The 17,191-nt window shown below is 38.0% G+C and overlaps 1 protein-coding gene across 5 annotated transcripts in view; it reads left to right on the forward strand.

Annotated features, from left to right (window-relative positions):
- Window positions 1–17,191, forward strand: part of LOC126927006 (fasciclin-2) — a 169,870-nt gene that overhangs the window by 139,345 nt on the left and 13,334 nt on the right. For 4 of the 5 annotated variants that reach the window (XM_050743308.1, XM_050743300.1, XM_050743301.1 and 1 more), the window contains 4 exons: window positions 4,855–5,021; window positions 5,659–5,924; window positions 6,615–7,674; window positions 8,255–8,707. In XM_050743308.1, coding sequence (XP_050599265.1) covers window positions 4,855–5,021; window positions 5,659–5,924; window positions 6,615–7,674; window positions 8,255–8,707 — 1,946 coding nt within the window. Of the gene's footprint in view, window positions 1–4,854; window positions 5,022–5,658; window positions 5,925–6,614; window positions 7,675–8,254; window positions 8,708–9,864; window positions 15,224–17,191 lie in introns of those variants that run through there. The other variant, XM_050743326.1, reaches the window with a different exon arrangement.

The raw sequence follows: 17,191 nt of genomic DNA on the forward strand, positions 1-17,191 counted from the left end.
CAAAATTCCATTCAAAACTTTTACACGTAACCCCGTAGTGTCATTGCCAAGTCCCTCTTTGTTCTCCGATAATCGTTCCCCTTAAATAAATATTACACATACATATATATATATATACACCAATATATAGATAGAATTTCCATTCACCGAAATTATTGTTAGAAAACGTCCATTTTCTTTGTACGAATACACAGCCTCACGAAAGTATTCCAACACTGAAAGGGTTCCAACTTGATTAATATTTATAATCACGAAGTCATCTCTCATGACAGTGCCAATGTAAAATGTTTCATATAACGCAAACAATAAGCGCGTAAAAGTTTCCTACGATAGGTATTCAAATACTTTCATGAGTCGATTCATGCAAATACCTGATAGATACCATCGAGCAACATGCACACCATGCAACCATCAACCCTATACCTTCACTCACCCCGTGACTGATTTACGTCTACTACAGCCCCTCTATGGAGCTCTTAATTGCTGCAGGTCAGCCCGCGAGCTAAGCGTTGCTCATTAAGCCGTTCGAGAAAAGTTTCCGCCTTCCGTAGCCAAATTAACTTGTATTTGAATAGTCAAACAAAGCCAAACCCACTGCCTCTGTGCCGCGTGTACCGTATACCATTCGTTGATATAAGAAAACCCATAGCCATGCTATTTAGGAGTTAAATAAGACGACACATGTCATTCGATGATAATAACGGCCACCTGAGCAATTATATGCTTCTACCAGACTACCAGATGTTTCTCGGAACGATCGGGATGGGTGCTGTTCGTGGAAGCAAAAGGGAAATTTCGCCGAATAAATTAAAATTATCGAACCATTTGAAATGATATTCTACAGCATGCCTGAAATTAATTCGATACTCAAGGCCAATTTCCTCTTTTATTTTATGGATATAGCGAGGCATAGTCCGGGATAAAGGGATAATAATAGAAAAGTTGACATGTTATTTTTCTACTACAGTATTATTTATTTATAACGTAATCGTGCGTATTTTAGATTAGGGTTAGGTAAAGTAATCGGTATTTTTTAAACTTATTTTTACTGTACGTTATTATGGCATAAAAATAAAATGTTAACTTTTATAGCACCCTTTCTTGTCACATTCTCCCACTACTCGACAATGTAGAAAGGGTGAACTGGAGGAAGAGAGAAATGTCAAGTCGTGGCATTTCTCAGAAAATGAAAACTTACTTTTCAATATATGTATAATGTCACAGCTTGCTATTTTCTCGTACATCAAAATGAAACATTCTATTCTGCATCGTTTTCAACTTTTACCTATGACTACAGATAGTAGTACATTAAACTCTAAAAAATGAAAAGTATTCATTTTTTATATACACCTCAGTTTTTTATAATTACTGTAAAAATCATAAAATTTAACTCGCAATGCCACAATTCTTATAATAAAAATTCCAAAATTCCGATTGTTTTAGAAGCTACGATATACATATTACGTTCTTTCCTCTTCAACTAGTCCTCGCTATATATTAGGTCGTCCGAAAAGTTTCTTTCGTTTTATAAGGAAATAATGGATGCACAACATTTTTCGTTCTATATTATTTTATCGAATTACGTATGATCTATCAAAATAAAGATCACGACGTTCGACAGATTAGGTTTCGTGTTTCTATAAAGATGCATCGTTGTAAAAGACGTGTCTGTAAAAGAAAGACACTTTTCGGACGATCTAATATTATCCACGAAATAGAAAGGGAAAGTGGCCTTGGGCATCCAATTAATTTGAAACGTGTAATAACAGTAGTACGTAATAATATCATAGGGGCTTGGAAAAGTACACTTCCCTGGTACTCAGCTCGCACAGCACTGGATCAACGAAACCATTCATCGTGTATTATACATTTGTGTACCCATTCGTTGATCGCGTGTAATCGTGTCTTCCGTGCGATCCTGCGCGTTTACTGACGAACGTCGAGGATCTATCCTTCCATGGCTAAATAATGTATCGCGGCGTGCGTCTTGCAAATATTGAACCCCGCGATCAAACAATCCAACGAGCGTTAACCTCGGTAACTGATTCGTCGGATCGCGTGTTTGCTCGATTACGCGGACCCCGAGCGATTTGCATAATTATGTCCGCTCGTCGCGGCGAGTAATGGCCGATAAATTCAGCGCGGGACGCGTGTACCCGCTCGAGAACCGTTTCATTAATCGTACTTACTGCCCGTGTTCACCGATTAGGCAAGAAGAAAGGGTATTATTGCATTATCGTTCGGCTAACGCTATCTCCCCTGCATCGTCGCGTAATACACCGCTGCTCGAAAGTTCCTGGACACTTGCTCCTTTTTCACGCAATTAGCGATTTAGTCAGGAAATTGTAGAAAGATGATGGAAGAATTATACGAATATTATGGAAATATTCAAGATAGCTTTATATCGTACTTTATTGTAGATCGTTCATGTTGATACGAATTCTTATTTTTCGCGAATGCGATTAAAGAAACGGAACTCGAGCGAAGGTTTGTGTAATGAGAAGCTATATGTACTTTGGTTATTTTATATATTTCGTATGATATATGTGCATTTGTATATCTTCAAATTTTTCATAAATTCTTAATTTACGGTAATAAACACAGTGTGTAAGCCACTAACTTAGAAGCAGCGCTATACATACGAAACACATTCTTCTCTGTTTTCACCTATTTCCTGTCTTTCGTTTGTCTTCTCTCTCAGTTTCCCAATTCCACGTGCCACTTCTCAGTGTACCGTAATCGTCCGTGAAATGTTCTCTTTTTGGTTAACTCCGCTTAAGGTGATCTCATGGATGTTCGTAGAAATAGGGGCTGAGAAAAGGTTGAAGTTGAGTAATCGGGATACGTGGCTGGTTGTTACAGGCTGTTACTACTTGCGGTCGAAGGTGATGTTGGATTGTTACGTGGGTGAAGGCTTAACGAATGTTTGTTTAGTAGAGAAATATATACTCCACTGACAGAAAATTTGCAAATAGTATAGCTCATATAAAATTGGCTATGTCAAAAGTAAACCAACTATCTTTTATGCTACTGATAAATTGTAATTTAGAATTTACATTGCACGATGTAGATGAGACTAGTCTTATTATTTTTCTTATTATTATTTTTATTAAGAACCATTTTGTGAAAGAAACTAGATACTGTTACAAGCCTTTAGATTTATCCCAAAAATCTCGAAATACAATTTTCATTATTTTTATTACGTGATCCGATTGTTCGAAACGACGTTTTAGAAATATCAATCATATTCGATACTCGACATGCAAGACGTACTCCTTCGTGGAACCTTAATTTGACAGAAAATATGCCTACAGAGAAAATTTTTTTGAAAATATAAAATGTACCCTATCTATAAATAAATGACTGACTATTAATCAATTGAAATAAAATATCGAATTTCAAGACTTGAATCGCGAAGGATCGATTAACATAAACGATTCTGACAACGAAGAAACGAAATAACGACCAACTTCAACCCAGACCCAGCTAGTCCCATAACCCTCTATCACACGTGAACCTAACAACCGATCGAACCAGGATCAACATCATCGTTATTTGTATCTGTACGTTCCTCTCTCTCTCTGTGAGATCACCAATCTCTGAAACTCGCATTTCCTAATCGAAAGGATTCATTAAAGCGTGTATCTGTAGCAAGCTAACCATTCGAATTCGTATCGAAGCTATTCATTACAACACGATTCAACATCTCTCCCTTACCAGAACCTTATCTTCGAGCCAGTACTCTGTCATGCAGTGTTGTTAAATTGTGTGAATCCATGTGAATGCGTCTCGTTTGTACCAGTTTCCCAGGTCATGCACAACGCGAAAGACGACGAAATTGCTGGCTGTCCGCGTTCACCAGTTTAGGATCCAGGTAGAACCAATCTTCCGTCTCTGAGAGAGGTCTTGGTTCGATCTGGCTCTTACGTCGAATTAAGGTCGATCGATTTGCGAACCGGCTGATCCTTCGAAACCAGCCCATCGATCCGAATTCGACGCGATACTGTGCTCTCACCGTGTGTACAGCCCCATCTCGTAACGATATTTCACCGATATCGGCTCGGTGTTTCGCGTTAGAATACGGATTAGATGTTTTGCCAACGATTTATGAGCTGCACGATGCGTCTCGGATATTTCGGACGATCTGATTCGAGAGATATTCGGCGGTACAAAGTGTTACATTCAGAGTTTCGTTTCTTTCCTTTGTTTTAGCCCCTTAACGCTCGGATCTTGCATTTAAAATGTTGCTTTATTGATTTTATAATTTCGTAGCGATACAGCGAAGATTAGGTGGAAAGAGCTTCCATTCCTAAACTAGTTAAAAGATTGGCAAGTTAAAATAAGTAAAATTAGCAATGAAATTAGTTAAAAAATAAGTTCGTTTATATAGATTGATAAAGTAACAAGTAATAAACGTGAAATTCAGAAACAAAAATATCCACCTTTTCTAAAAGAATTATTCTACGTGTTTCAACTATTTTTTTGTCTCATATCATTTGTTATAATTTAATAATAAAAAAAATAAATTTTTAATAATAGAAAGTGACTCTTTCTAATAATAAGTAGTGTTATCGTATTAATGTTTACATAATAAAACATAACTATTTTGTGGAAGAAAGTAACAATGTTAAAAAAAGCACGTGTGAAACGTGTGTCGTAATTAATATAATATCGATCTCTGAATTTACTCGTGAAACACCGAGCCAATTCTTCTATTCATTCTGCAACATTTCACCTGAACATACCACTCATCGTCATCACCATTATCGTTATAGAATGTTATCATCACTAGAATGGTCGTGTAACGTATGAAAAGTTGATGTAATAATAGCGATTTTTAATTATCCCGTGTAGCACCCCGGGTCATTCGCAGCCGCCGATGTACACGGAATTGCTCCAGGACAACAGTTTGTCTTTGTTCTTCAACTCTCTGCAAGAACAACAGGCTGGAAAATACACGTGCAAGGCCACTTACGCGAATTCGATTCAGCTGGAGAAGTCTGTGACGATCGATACCATAGGTGAGCAAAAGATTTAAATAAAGTGCAATCTTAAGGGGAAAAATTTCAAATTCAAGTTCCTGCCATTTTAATTTCCTCGTTTGAAACATTTCATGGCGTTTCGAGAAAAAGCATTAATAAATCCACTCAAAGGAAGTTTCAACAGAACCGAATTAAAAGTTGTATTTTTATATCTCAAATATTTAAGCTCGCAGACTTTGAATTTGGAACGTTAAGAGTTTCCATTTAACTTTAATTAAATTTTCGTTTAACTCGTAGTGTAGGAAACATTGAAATTTTTCTCGATTCAATTTCTCGAATTCTACAAACGTTCCAGCTATAAAAATCCCAGAGGTTGTCAGATGTAAAAATCAAATGCAGACAAAAATCACGTTTGCAAACTTTATTTTTCTTTATCCGTGTTGTTTCGCAGGTTTCCCTCGCAAAAAGTAGTACAACAATTTACATATTTCACAAATGCAAACAATCCTTTGTATAACATTTCCTGGGATCTGTTTAGAGACAAACGAAAAATGTTCGCCAGAAGTCTGTGTAAACGTTTAAAAACATTCTGTAGAACGAAATTTCCAAGCTTTAGTCTCGATAAATAAAGAAGCAGTGTACACAAAAGTATCAAAGTGTAATTACTGTTCCGTAGTTGCGATCACTTGGGACAATGCACCGCCCAATCAATATCCTATTCTGGGAGAAGACTACGCTATTCAGTGTAAAGTGCGAGCAAGGCCTTCACCCTCGGTCGACTGGCTGTACAACGGCGAATTAATTAAGACGAACGACCACTACATTATAGACACGTATGCTCTGAAGATCAAGAACGTTCAAGAATCCGACGACGGCATCTACACTTGCCGTGCTTACGTATTGACCACTGGAGAGCTGAGGGAACGACCTATTCGCGTCGAGGTGGGTATTCGTTTATCAGTTTTATTTCTGGACTACTGATATTTATGCAAATTATATTTCGAAATTAAATAAGACCTCCTATAGCGCGATAAGAATGTTTTATTTATAAATGTTTCTATGATATTATTTCTTTTGAAAGCATTTCGTTTACACCGGTATTTTCCAAATCGAGTTATACGAGAACAAATAACAATTTTTTAACGATATTACGCTACACACAGCATCGCGTTATATAAGGGTTTACTGTGTTGTAATTAGACGTAGAGATTAATTTGATATCTTTCCGACAATGCTGTACAAACTAAATAAAAAATCAAAAATCCCTCGTTTACACATATCATATGCATGAACGTCGAAAACACAACAGAATCACGTGACAAACACTAATTTAAAGAAAAAGTCATATCAAAAACCCTCGATATCGATCACCTCTAAAGACCAAGCTAAGATACCACCCAATTATAATAAGTAAACAATGCGGCAAACAAAAGCTACTACACGTTCCAGGTAAAGTCAAATATCAGACAGAATTTCGTCCGTTCATTCCCCTCTAGTTTGTATACCCACCGCGTTGCACATAGTTCCATCCCCCTTGGAAGGTTCGGCCGGAGTGGCTGCGCCAATTATTCCCAATCCCAGCCATAATGCCGCCACAGCTATCACGGAACAGGTTTGCATTTCATTTAACAGGTCCACATACGGCCGACGGTGGAGGAGTTCCCCGCCCCGGTGGATGTGATCGAAGGGGAAGACGCAAGCATACGATGCAAAGCTCATGGCAAACCGCCGCCAAAATTCACCTGGGTGAAATCGCTCACGCACCAGAATCTTTCAAACGCCAATCGCTTTGGGGTGGACTCTGATACGGGAATATTAACCATCACGAACGTGAATCGCGAAGATGCAGGGGAGTATCAATGCACGGCGATAAATTTAGCCGGTGAAGCGAACACGAACATCAGGGTGAACGTGATCGTGAAGCCAAAGATCATGGAGTTCTTAAACAGTACCGTGGTACAGGATAACGAGGCGAATCTCGTCTGCAAGGCCTTTGGCAAACCTCCACCCCAAGTCACCTTTAGGAAGCTGACTGAAGAGAAACCGTACGTGAAAGGGACGCAACTAGACGACGACAGAATCATGCTGACGAACAGTGCCGATGACACGAACGGCGAAACGATCGGTACATTGACGATCAATAAATCGCTCAGATCAAACGATGGACTCTACGAATGTATCGCTGAAAACGCAGGAGGCGAAGCACGTAGAAACGGTCATTTAACTGTCGAATTTCCGCCATCGTTCGCTTCCATGGAGAATACAAGCTTTTGGTCATGGGAGCAGAGACCTGTGAACATCAGTTGCATCGCCGAGAGCATACCGAACGCTACCATTCGTTGGACCATGTATGGCGATCAGAAAATCGACAATGACAGCATGATCAAGCAGCTGGGCAACGGTCCTCTGTCTACCCTGATGATTGTCCCACTGGACAAGCGGTATTACACCACTTACAAGTGCATCGCGTCTAACAAGCACGGCACGCGGGAACGCAATATCGAATTGAGAGAGGCCACAAAGCCGGCAGAAGTGTTGCAGGCGAAGATGTCTGAAATTACCGCCACTACGATTAAATTCGATCTCGTGCTACCTAGCGCCAATCCTGAACTCCTTGCGAAGACAATTACCGTGCAGTATAAGGAAGATGGACAAACCTGGATGATGGCGAAAAACAAAACGTGGTCTACTAGTGAGTAGAGTTCATTTTGGAGCTAGCAAAATTTCTTTCTACCATCTAATGGATAGTTATGATTATTTATTAACCATGATTGATCCTTATCCATTTGTTTGAATTCTTCATCCCTTTCTTTATTCATTATAGCTTTTCTCTTGCCATTCATGGTGTAATCGTTCATCTGTCAAATGTACTATTAAACACACTTTGACCGCAACAAGTTCATCCAAACTAATTATGTATACCTTCTTTTTATTTATCTAGTGAATAATTCTCCAATTTCATAGATATGTATACTATGAGAGATCACTGTCACGGTATCAATCCGTGAACTAATTACTCCTTTTCTCATTTATTTATCAAGTCAAAGATATTTCCACAATTGCAACTTTTATATACTTAAATCATTATACAAAGATCATCCATCTAAACTAATTATCCTTTTTATATTTTTTATTTAAATTTCCTCTTATCACCCAATAATCTTCCTAATCATACATCAAATACACTGCCAAAAACATTTCCACGATGACGGCTCTTGCATTTACTGTTAGCTAACTCTCTCTAAACTAGTTATCCCTTTCATTGTTTGCAGATTCATCCTACGTCCTGGAAGATCTGAAACCACAGACTTCGTACGAGTTCCGATTCGCAGCTAGAAACGTGGTCGGCCTTGGTAACTGGGGAGCGTACTATCGCGAAATCACGCCCGGAAGGACGTTCCCGAACGAACCAAAGATAATGATGCCTAGCGCAGAGTACGATGTGTCCAGGTTCAACAATCAATACGAGCTAACTTGGTTGGCGCCAGCCGATAACGGCGAGCCGATTGACATGTACCAGATCAAATACTGTCAAATAAAACGCGTTTCTGGCGAGTGGGAGGTGTTAGAGAATACCTGTCGAACAGAAGACATCAAGACACAAGGAAGGCTGAAACACTGGATCAAGAACTTATACTCCGACACGTTCTACAAAGTGGAACTGAAGGCGCACAACATAATGGGTTTCAGTAAGCCAGGCTCTGGGAAGTTTAAGACCGCCAGAGGTAAGTTTCTATCTTTTAACTCTCCTTTCTTTTTTTCTATCTTCTCTTTACACTTTTTTTCTCACACCGTTTTTAACCATACAGTAGCTCGCCAAAGTATTCGAATACTTGCGAGAACTTTCTGTGAATGAATGTTTAACCTTTCAGAGGCTAAACCGATCAACGTTACTTTTCGTCTACTGTTTGATTTATTACATAAGAACGCGATTAATATTTTGATTTTCAAGATACTTAATTCGTTCATTCGTCGAGGGTTGATGATTTAAATAATGATAAATTCAAAGATAAATTTTAAAAAATCGTCTGATATATCATTATTTCTTTGTAATTATACCGAAATAGTTTGAAAAAAATGTGAAAATTTATGTAGAAGCTAGAAGATGCTTGATGGAAGAATAGATGTATCACGTTTTGCAGAAACGACAAGTCAAATAGTCCATTACTTTTGTACTCTACAAATGTTCTACGGTATATACCGCATATGTTTGCAATATTCAGATTATTTTTATATTTTTGTACGTTTTATATTTTATGACAAGTATTGGAATACTTTCGCGAGTCACTGTGTCCTCGAAACGTGTTCGTTTCATTCGCCATTTTCTTCATCTTCAGATATATATATTTACATCGGTATTTCATTAGCGCCCTTTTTATATACATCAAGTCGTAATTTCTCTTTAAAATTATTACATTATATATATATGTGCACGAGGCTATTGCACCGATTGATATGTCGTCCTTTTTTTTTCATTTTTTTACTTTCAACCCGACGAGAGAGACCGTTTACAAATCACTTCGCCTCTGTTTTTATTTTATTCACTCAAGGAGGAGGGAAAAGGGTCATTGAGGTATTTCGATACATCGTCATTGCGTTCCTTTTTTCGTTTTTTTTTTTTTATAATAATATTTGTAATTAGAGAAATATTGTTTACACGTAAACTTATCCTTTTTAATTGGTTGAACATGAACGAAGTGTCCTCAGTCCCCTTGACCCTTGTAGAAAAGCGACTTTAGATGAACTATCCGGTAGCCATTCGATATATGGGCACCTTAGGCATATTAGATATTCTTCCCTTCCTTTAAGAAAAAAAAAAACATAATCAAGACACAACGAAAAAAAAAAACGATCCTTCTACAAGTCACTTTTTATCATTCAGAACCTACGGGCCCCAATGTGGACTACAATATAGTTACTTCCGCTGGAGATACTCGCAAGCTCACCGTGACCGCCATTGCTACAGCAATAACGATCCTATTTCTAGCTATTTAAAAGAAACAAAACAAAAAAAAAAAAGAAGAAAGAAAAAGTAAACGAAACAAACATAAAATAAAAATGCAGAAAATATTAAAAGAGATCAATGTCATGAACGGTCGCTGTTCACACTCTAATCTTTCCAATTTATAGTGTACACGTTTTAAAAAAAGTGGTATGCGAATACGAACGTACGAATGTTGCTATATAATATCAGAGAGAGAGAGAGAGAGAGAGCGAGAGAGAGAGAGAGAGAGTACAACCAGAGACACAAAACGCAATGGATAAAAAAGAGATGAGAAAAGAAATTCTCGTGTAATACGTTCCGTGTTCGCCAGGTTTTCACTTTTTACCCTATAAACGTGTTTCTACCGCGTGTTTCATTTGTCGAACGCGCGTGAAGTTCGCAAAGATGTATCGCAACTAGCACACAAACCAAACACTAACTACACACACATACGCATACACACACACGCGCGCGCGCGCGATTAACGATTATTGTAAAGTGAGTCACTTATTGTTAGACCGGTGCACAACATTCCAACGTAGAAACGTTAGCGAATAAGTGGGATTCGATGATGTTCGATGTGTTGAAAAACAGTGGAGGAAACGAGAAATGAAAATGATCGTAATCCGTTGTAAATTAGTAGCGCGTCTTAACGGTATACTTGTTCGTATGCTCGCGTCGTTACCTTTTTTTTTTTTTTTTGTCCAGGGAATGTACGGTTTCGTGTTTTAGCATTATTTCCAGGCAAAATTTTATTGTTTGAAGGATTCGCACGTGATTGAAGATTTAGTATAATGTAGATTGATGATCGGATCGGGACAACATTCGGGTGGAATATTATAAATTGTGAATATTCGCGAATTATTCAAAGTAAATTGCAGAATAGCGTTGTGTGTCCAGCTCGAAAATCAATTTATTCAAAGGATAATATCACGATCATCGAAGCATTAGATGTATCGTTGTGTGCATCGTGAATTCATTTTAACATAACATTAAATTAAGAGGCTGAGACACTTATTGCCTTAAATTGCCAAATGCTTAGTGTTAAAACGCGCAAGGTACTACATTGAAGACAAAACTGTTCACCACATTGTGTAGGAGTGTTCGTACAATTGAATTTTCGACTTTTCGATCGTCGACAGGGAATAAGAACGAATATATATGTATTAGGTTGCTTCGTAAATTCTGGCTCGTGAGAGTCAATTTTCTACAAATTTACACGATATATTTATGTGCGTTATGCCTCTTTTATAAAAATCTTGGAATCTGTCATTTAAGAAAGGACTCGTTATATATCTTATGGCCTCGAAATTATTTAATTCCTTCCGTCCAAACTATTCTCTGCTAGAAAAAAAGAAGTGAGAATCCGTTGGTGAAAATGTGGCATCAAATGCACATAAAATGCAAAACTACATAAAACACCTAAAGCATAGTAGTCATAATTATATTTAATAAGCGAATCATACTCTTTTAATTATTTTCATATAAATACAAATTTGCATAAATATTCACAGTCTAGTCATTATTAAAAAAAAGAAACCTTTTAAATGCTTGATTAAAAGATCAATGAAAACATCTTATTCGTTTGATCTGTAAACTCTAAAAACACTATTTATATTATATCAACTTATATAGCAATGTTATACGTGTTTATTGTAACACTGATAGTCTACTTACATGTGTGAACGAAGAGGCGAACAGAAATTATGCAGCAATCTAATACAATTTGCTCAATATTTCGAAAGGAATAAGAAACGTTATTCGAAAAACTAGCTAACATTGTATTTAATGTCGGGTCTGCCAAGGGTATTTTCTTGTTTCTCGCCACTTAGTAGAGTACAAATATTTTTGGAATGGAATTTTTCGCGATTCTCGCGGTTCGGTTTGCAACGAACGATTCAACGGGACAAAGGAAAGGAACAACGAGTAGAGCTACAGGGATGAAACAATTTCTTCGTGGTGTACACGTAGAAACACGAACGCAACTCGTTACCATTTCTCTACAGACGCAACACGTCCGTTGAGGAAAAGAAAATTCCAAAAAAAAAAAGAAAAAAAACACCGGGATAAATCGTCCGCGAAAAATCCGTTTTCGTCCGAGCTGAACTAGCGCTCTTTGCATATAGCCTGACCTGCCTGTGGCTAACTACTTTTCTCTTTTTCTGTTTGTGGGTTTTTTTTACCAATTTTCTCGAGGAGGGACATCCGAGGAGTTTTTACACGTTTAGAGCCAAAGAAAAAGATACACTTGCAAATACTTAGACTTACTTAAACCACGCTTCGCGTGTTTTCACGCTGAACTGAACCCCTCAACTTCTTAAAAGAACTCACATAGGACATGTGAACATGACGACACGATATGATCGTCGATAAATATGATCGTGACCGAGTACACGAATTATTCGCGAGTTATAAAAAAAAAAAAGAATAAAAAGCTAAATATGTCTATAAACGATAAACCGAAACCCAAATGGTAGAGTATCCGCACGAAACGGGAGAAAGCACCTTTTTTCTTAACCATTTATACTTTTAAATTGCGCCTAAAAATTAGTTTTCTTAACTGGGTTCATTTTTCAGCCAGATTGCATATACGATTTTTTCTCTCCTCTTGTGTATGGTTAATACATTTTTTTTTCTTTTTATTTTTAATTGTTATTCATTGTTTCTCTCTTGGGAAATTTTCATTAACTTTTTTACCAAGTGATCGGACTTAGTCCTGCTTGATTAGCTCTTGGACCATACGTGTTTAGTGCGCATGATGTGTGTTATGATTATCGATTATTACTATTATTATTATTATTAATTCTACCATTGCTATTAGCGTTATTTACTATTATTATTTTATTACTATTATTATTATTATTATTATTATATTCACGACGTACGCTACTGCTACGGTTTACTATAATTATTATTATCATTATTATTGTTATTATTACCATCGTCGCTATATATTGTCAATATCGTCGTCAATTAGTTTACTTGACCGCACTTATTTTGTATATCGTGTGTATCGTCATTACCATTAGTATTATCGTCACAACCACCGTCACGATTATCGATTACGAACGTCGCCACGATCATCCACGCTGATTTGTACGTATCTTTTCTTTTTTTTTTTTCTTTTCGTTGGAGTGAGAAGCAAAAGAACGAGGACGAAAAAAAAAAGAAGTAAAGAGAAGGAAAGGTGCTTCATAAGAGGCAAATAAATCGAATATCGAGCATCGAGTCTCGAGGTACACGGTACACTGAATACTCTGTCGCGTCTGAAATACAAATGGCCCCTTGTCCACGAGTCCACGAGTATCGATCGCGAGTCATCGTTCAACGAATGCGACAGGGTCGTCGCAACCTCGATCTCTTAAATGTTCGCTCTTGCCTTGGGTTTTCTTATTGTTAGATGTTAGATTACGATCGCATGGCATGCGCTTCTATTGTTTCATATATATATATATATATTTTATTGTATTTTATTCCCTTTTTTTAAATGCCTCTTTAGTTTTGTTGATTCTTCTATTATTATGTTTATTATTTCTTTTTTGGTAGCGTTCGTTTCATTTAATTTAGCGCCGTTCGCCTGTCTTTTTCGTTGGCGACACTCTCATTCCATCGAACACACCACGTACCTTTGTAAGTACTCGAGGGATTCCACGTGACCAGCGATTGTATGTTAACACATTATTTGAGTGTGCTTAGGTGTAAGAAGAATTGTAAGAACGAAAGTGGGTGAACGTTCTAATAGCGACAGATGTGTAATAACATTGTTGATAACAGCTTTCAGCTACATACATACATACATATATGTACAACATGTATATCGGTCATAGCATAAACGCAACGAGTTTCTGGTGCACGATTTTGTATATATCAATGGTTTCTTATTCATTGTACGATAATGTGTTCCATCGGATGTGGTCTATCAAACTACGCACAGTAATTATTGCTATTCAACAACATTTTTATACAGAATATCCTCTTTTCTCGTATAGGAATAGTTATTAGTAATGCACGAAACGAATGATTTATATCTTTGAGCGCAGTAATTAAAATTTGCAAGAGGAGGCAGGGAAAGGAAAGACGAACTGGTTCGTTATCGATTTTATTCTGCGATGGCCATTTACAAACTGACTTCACCGTCGTTGTCCTCGTCGATATATCCACGTGCGCTCCGACGGAAATGCACTTGGCAGCGCGGTTCCAAGAGTAGTTTCATCCATCCAAAGTTCCATCAGAGTAGTTTTAACGAATTAACCATGCTAAAAATGATAGAAAAGACGCGTTGTTAATGTTAACATTTCAATTTTATTTTGTCTAAAAATAGTAAATACATATATCGTTAACTTTTTACTACAAGCTGGCACTAAATCAAGAAACTAAAAATATTAGAAGGTACATGTAAGGAAACTCGGTTTATATTTTCTCTGCAGTTGCTATCGTTGCACATAATAGAGCAGGATTAAATAAACTTTGTACAGCAATATCTTTCAAATTATCAATGCACAAACTTCTTACGAATCTTACTCAAATCATTATACAAATAAGATTCAAAACACACATCTGAAAGATTTCCATAAATCGCAAAGTAAATGCAACGAAAAAGAAATTTCATTCCATAAATTGGTAGAAGATGAGCGTTTGGAACGAATTACGCGGCTGACTTTTTTGTGGATTTCCGATTCCATTGAAAATGATAACAAGCACCTGCACCAGACTATCGTTGTCCGTGCGATCTATCATGTTTCTATGAATAAAAAAGATATCGCTAGTATGGGAATATCTCTGGTGGCAGCACGAGGGAATGAATGATCGTACACGATTCAACTGTCGCGTGTCGAGCGTTCGCCCAGAATGTCGCGTTTTAGATTCATGTAAACGAGTCGTACGAGGTTATATTTCACGTGAACCGGCTCGGCCGTGAAGATAAAGGCGCAAGTGGGTTGTGTATGTTTGATCGCTTTCCTTTTTTCTTTTTCTTTTCTTTTTTTTTTTTTCTTTGTGATCGATCGAATCCTGAGCTGGCCTAAGATTCTCGAGTGCCGAGACGAACGAATGTATATTAGATGTATTATACGAGTGAATGGATGAAAAATCTCGCGATTTCTATGAAATGGAATCGAACAATGCAAGAAGAAACACTGTGGTTCCGAGAAGAAGCGGGCGGAATTTTTTGCTCTGAAAATTTGTGACTTTTTTTTTGTTTAGACGAAATATGACGAAAATTTGCGCTGGAAATTGGTAAATAAAAGTCGTACAAGTATACAGGTGAATGTTAATGTACATTGATGATTTATTTAAATTGATATACATCTATGTTATTAGGCTGACTATTCTGAGATAAATAAGAAACTGCATTTCAAATATCTTATAGCATTCAACAGATCTCGACTACGTCTAAAAATATCCTAATTTTAATCTTATGGTAACGATATAAAATATCGGTATTTTACCAAATATTTTGACGGTTTAGGTGAAGACATTATTTGGCGCCTCGTGTTCCTTTAATTGAAATCAATGAAAAAGTAGAGATGTCTCCTAAACGTAAGCTTAGTTTGTCCAAATCCATCACAGAGACATCCAAAATTCATCTGACGGGCAACATGTTACTTAATCTACTCCAATCATCACCATCTTAAATCATAATTTATGAAAGTCTTATTTATGCTAAAAATAAAACATTCGTGAATTATCCTTTTAAATATCAACGCACATATTCGCACTGTATAACCATGCACCAACATCTACTTTATTATCAATCACATCTTTCTATTCACGGCCGTTCCATCCATTTAATCAAAAGAAAAAAATATTTCTCAAAAGCATATCAACGAGTCACCTAAAACCTCAACTTCGCGCAACTCGTCGAGTCTGCAAGGGAAACTCGTTCAATAGAACAGAGTATGCATTCCCAAACGCGAGAACTCGACGAAGAAACAGTAGTTAACGAGGCACCGATCCCACTTCCGGCTAGTTCTCGAGGAACCTCTTCTTCCCCGGAACCACGGGATCGCATCGCGACTAGTTTTCGCGAATCTGCGCGTGTTCCTCGAATCCTCGCGTCTCGAACACGGAATTCTCGACTTTCGACCGTCTTCAACTTCGCCCTCTTGTAAAGAGCGCGTAGAAGTACGCGAGTCGCTTCCGGTAGCGCGCGCCCGAGAAACAGAGAGAGAAATAGGGACGCGAATAGACACAGTGCACGGCATGTAAAACTCGTCTCTCGGTCGAAGACGAAGAGGAGCGTTTTCATCTTCGAGGCTGCTTTTGAGCAAGGTTCGCGGCACGAGGAGCGTGCTCGTCGGCGCGTGAAGCGTTTTCGCGCCGGCGAAGACAATAGGTCGCCTCAGAATCAGACGGAAACGAGCGAGAAAATCGTTTCTGCTGTTCGAGTCTCGCGAAAACCTATCCTTGTCCTTTTCCGATCGATCCGCTAGGCTCGTTGAACGATTGCCAAACGTAGAGAAAAGAGGCGGAGGAAGGAGAAAGAGAGAGAGAGAGATGAGGAGGTGGAGGAGGATTTCTCGTAATTTGTAGCACCGTCGTACATCCACGAAGCTCCATTAGAATGAGATTTGATTCAACCGTGTCCTAACTTAATTTTGTCCAAGTTAAATCGCTTTTGAAGAGATGGACAATACAAGAGAAAAGAGAAAGAGAGAGCGAATCGTCGAGATTGCGTGGATCTCCCTTTTTCACGACGCGTTCGCGAACGTTTCGGCAGAATTACCAATCCAGTTTCGAGAAAAAGAGTAAAATAATGGGTTTTAACTCTCTTCGTCGGCCGACGGATATACTACGTTACGAGACGAACCGGTAGAACGCATTTTCGTCAGGCTACGTATTTTCCACGTCCTGACCACGCTGAAAATCGATAAAAATCGGGCTGTGCAAGTCTTATCCGGAGTATTCGTGGCTGGGTAAACCGCACCGTGAAATATAATTCACGAACGCGTTAATGGCGAAGCCGCTCCGGTTTGGACGATACCAGCTCCGGAAATAAAAGACCACGTGAAATTGCTCGGTGACCTGATTCGATTCCACTATTTTTTTCGTTTAAACGATTTAATCGTCTATCTGATTGATTCATCTGCACGTTTGTGCAAAGATGTCTGTGAGGTTCTCGCGATGAAAAGATTTCTGACGTCTACTGTTATCAGATTTTGCTCATCAAATATTATTTTATACGCTGGAATGGTCATTTCGAAACTACAGGAGATTTCTCTTTATC

The sequence above is a fragment of the Bombus affinis genome, chromosome 2 (genome assembly GCF_024516045.1).
Source record: "Bombus affinis isolate iyBomAffi1 chromosome 2, iyBomAffi1.2, whole genome shotgun sequence".
Taxonomy (NCBI): Eukaryota; Metazoa; Arthropoda; class Insecta; order Hymenoptera; family Apidae; genus Bombus; species Bombus affinis.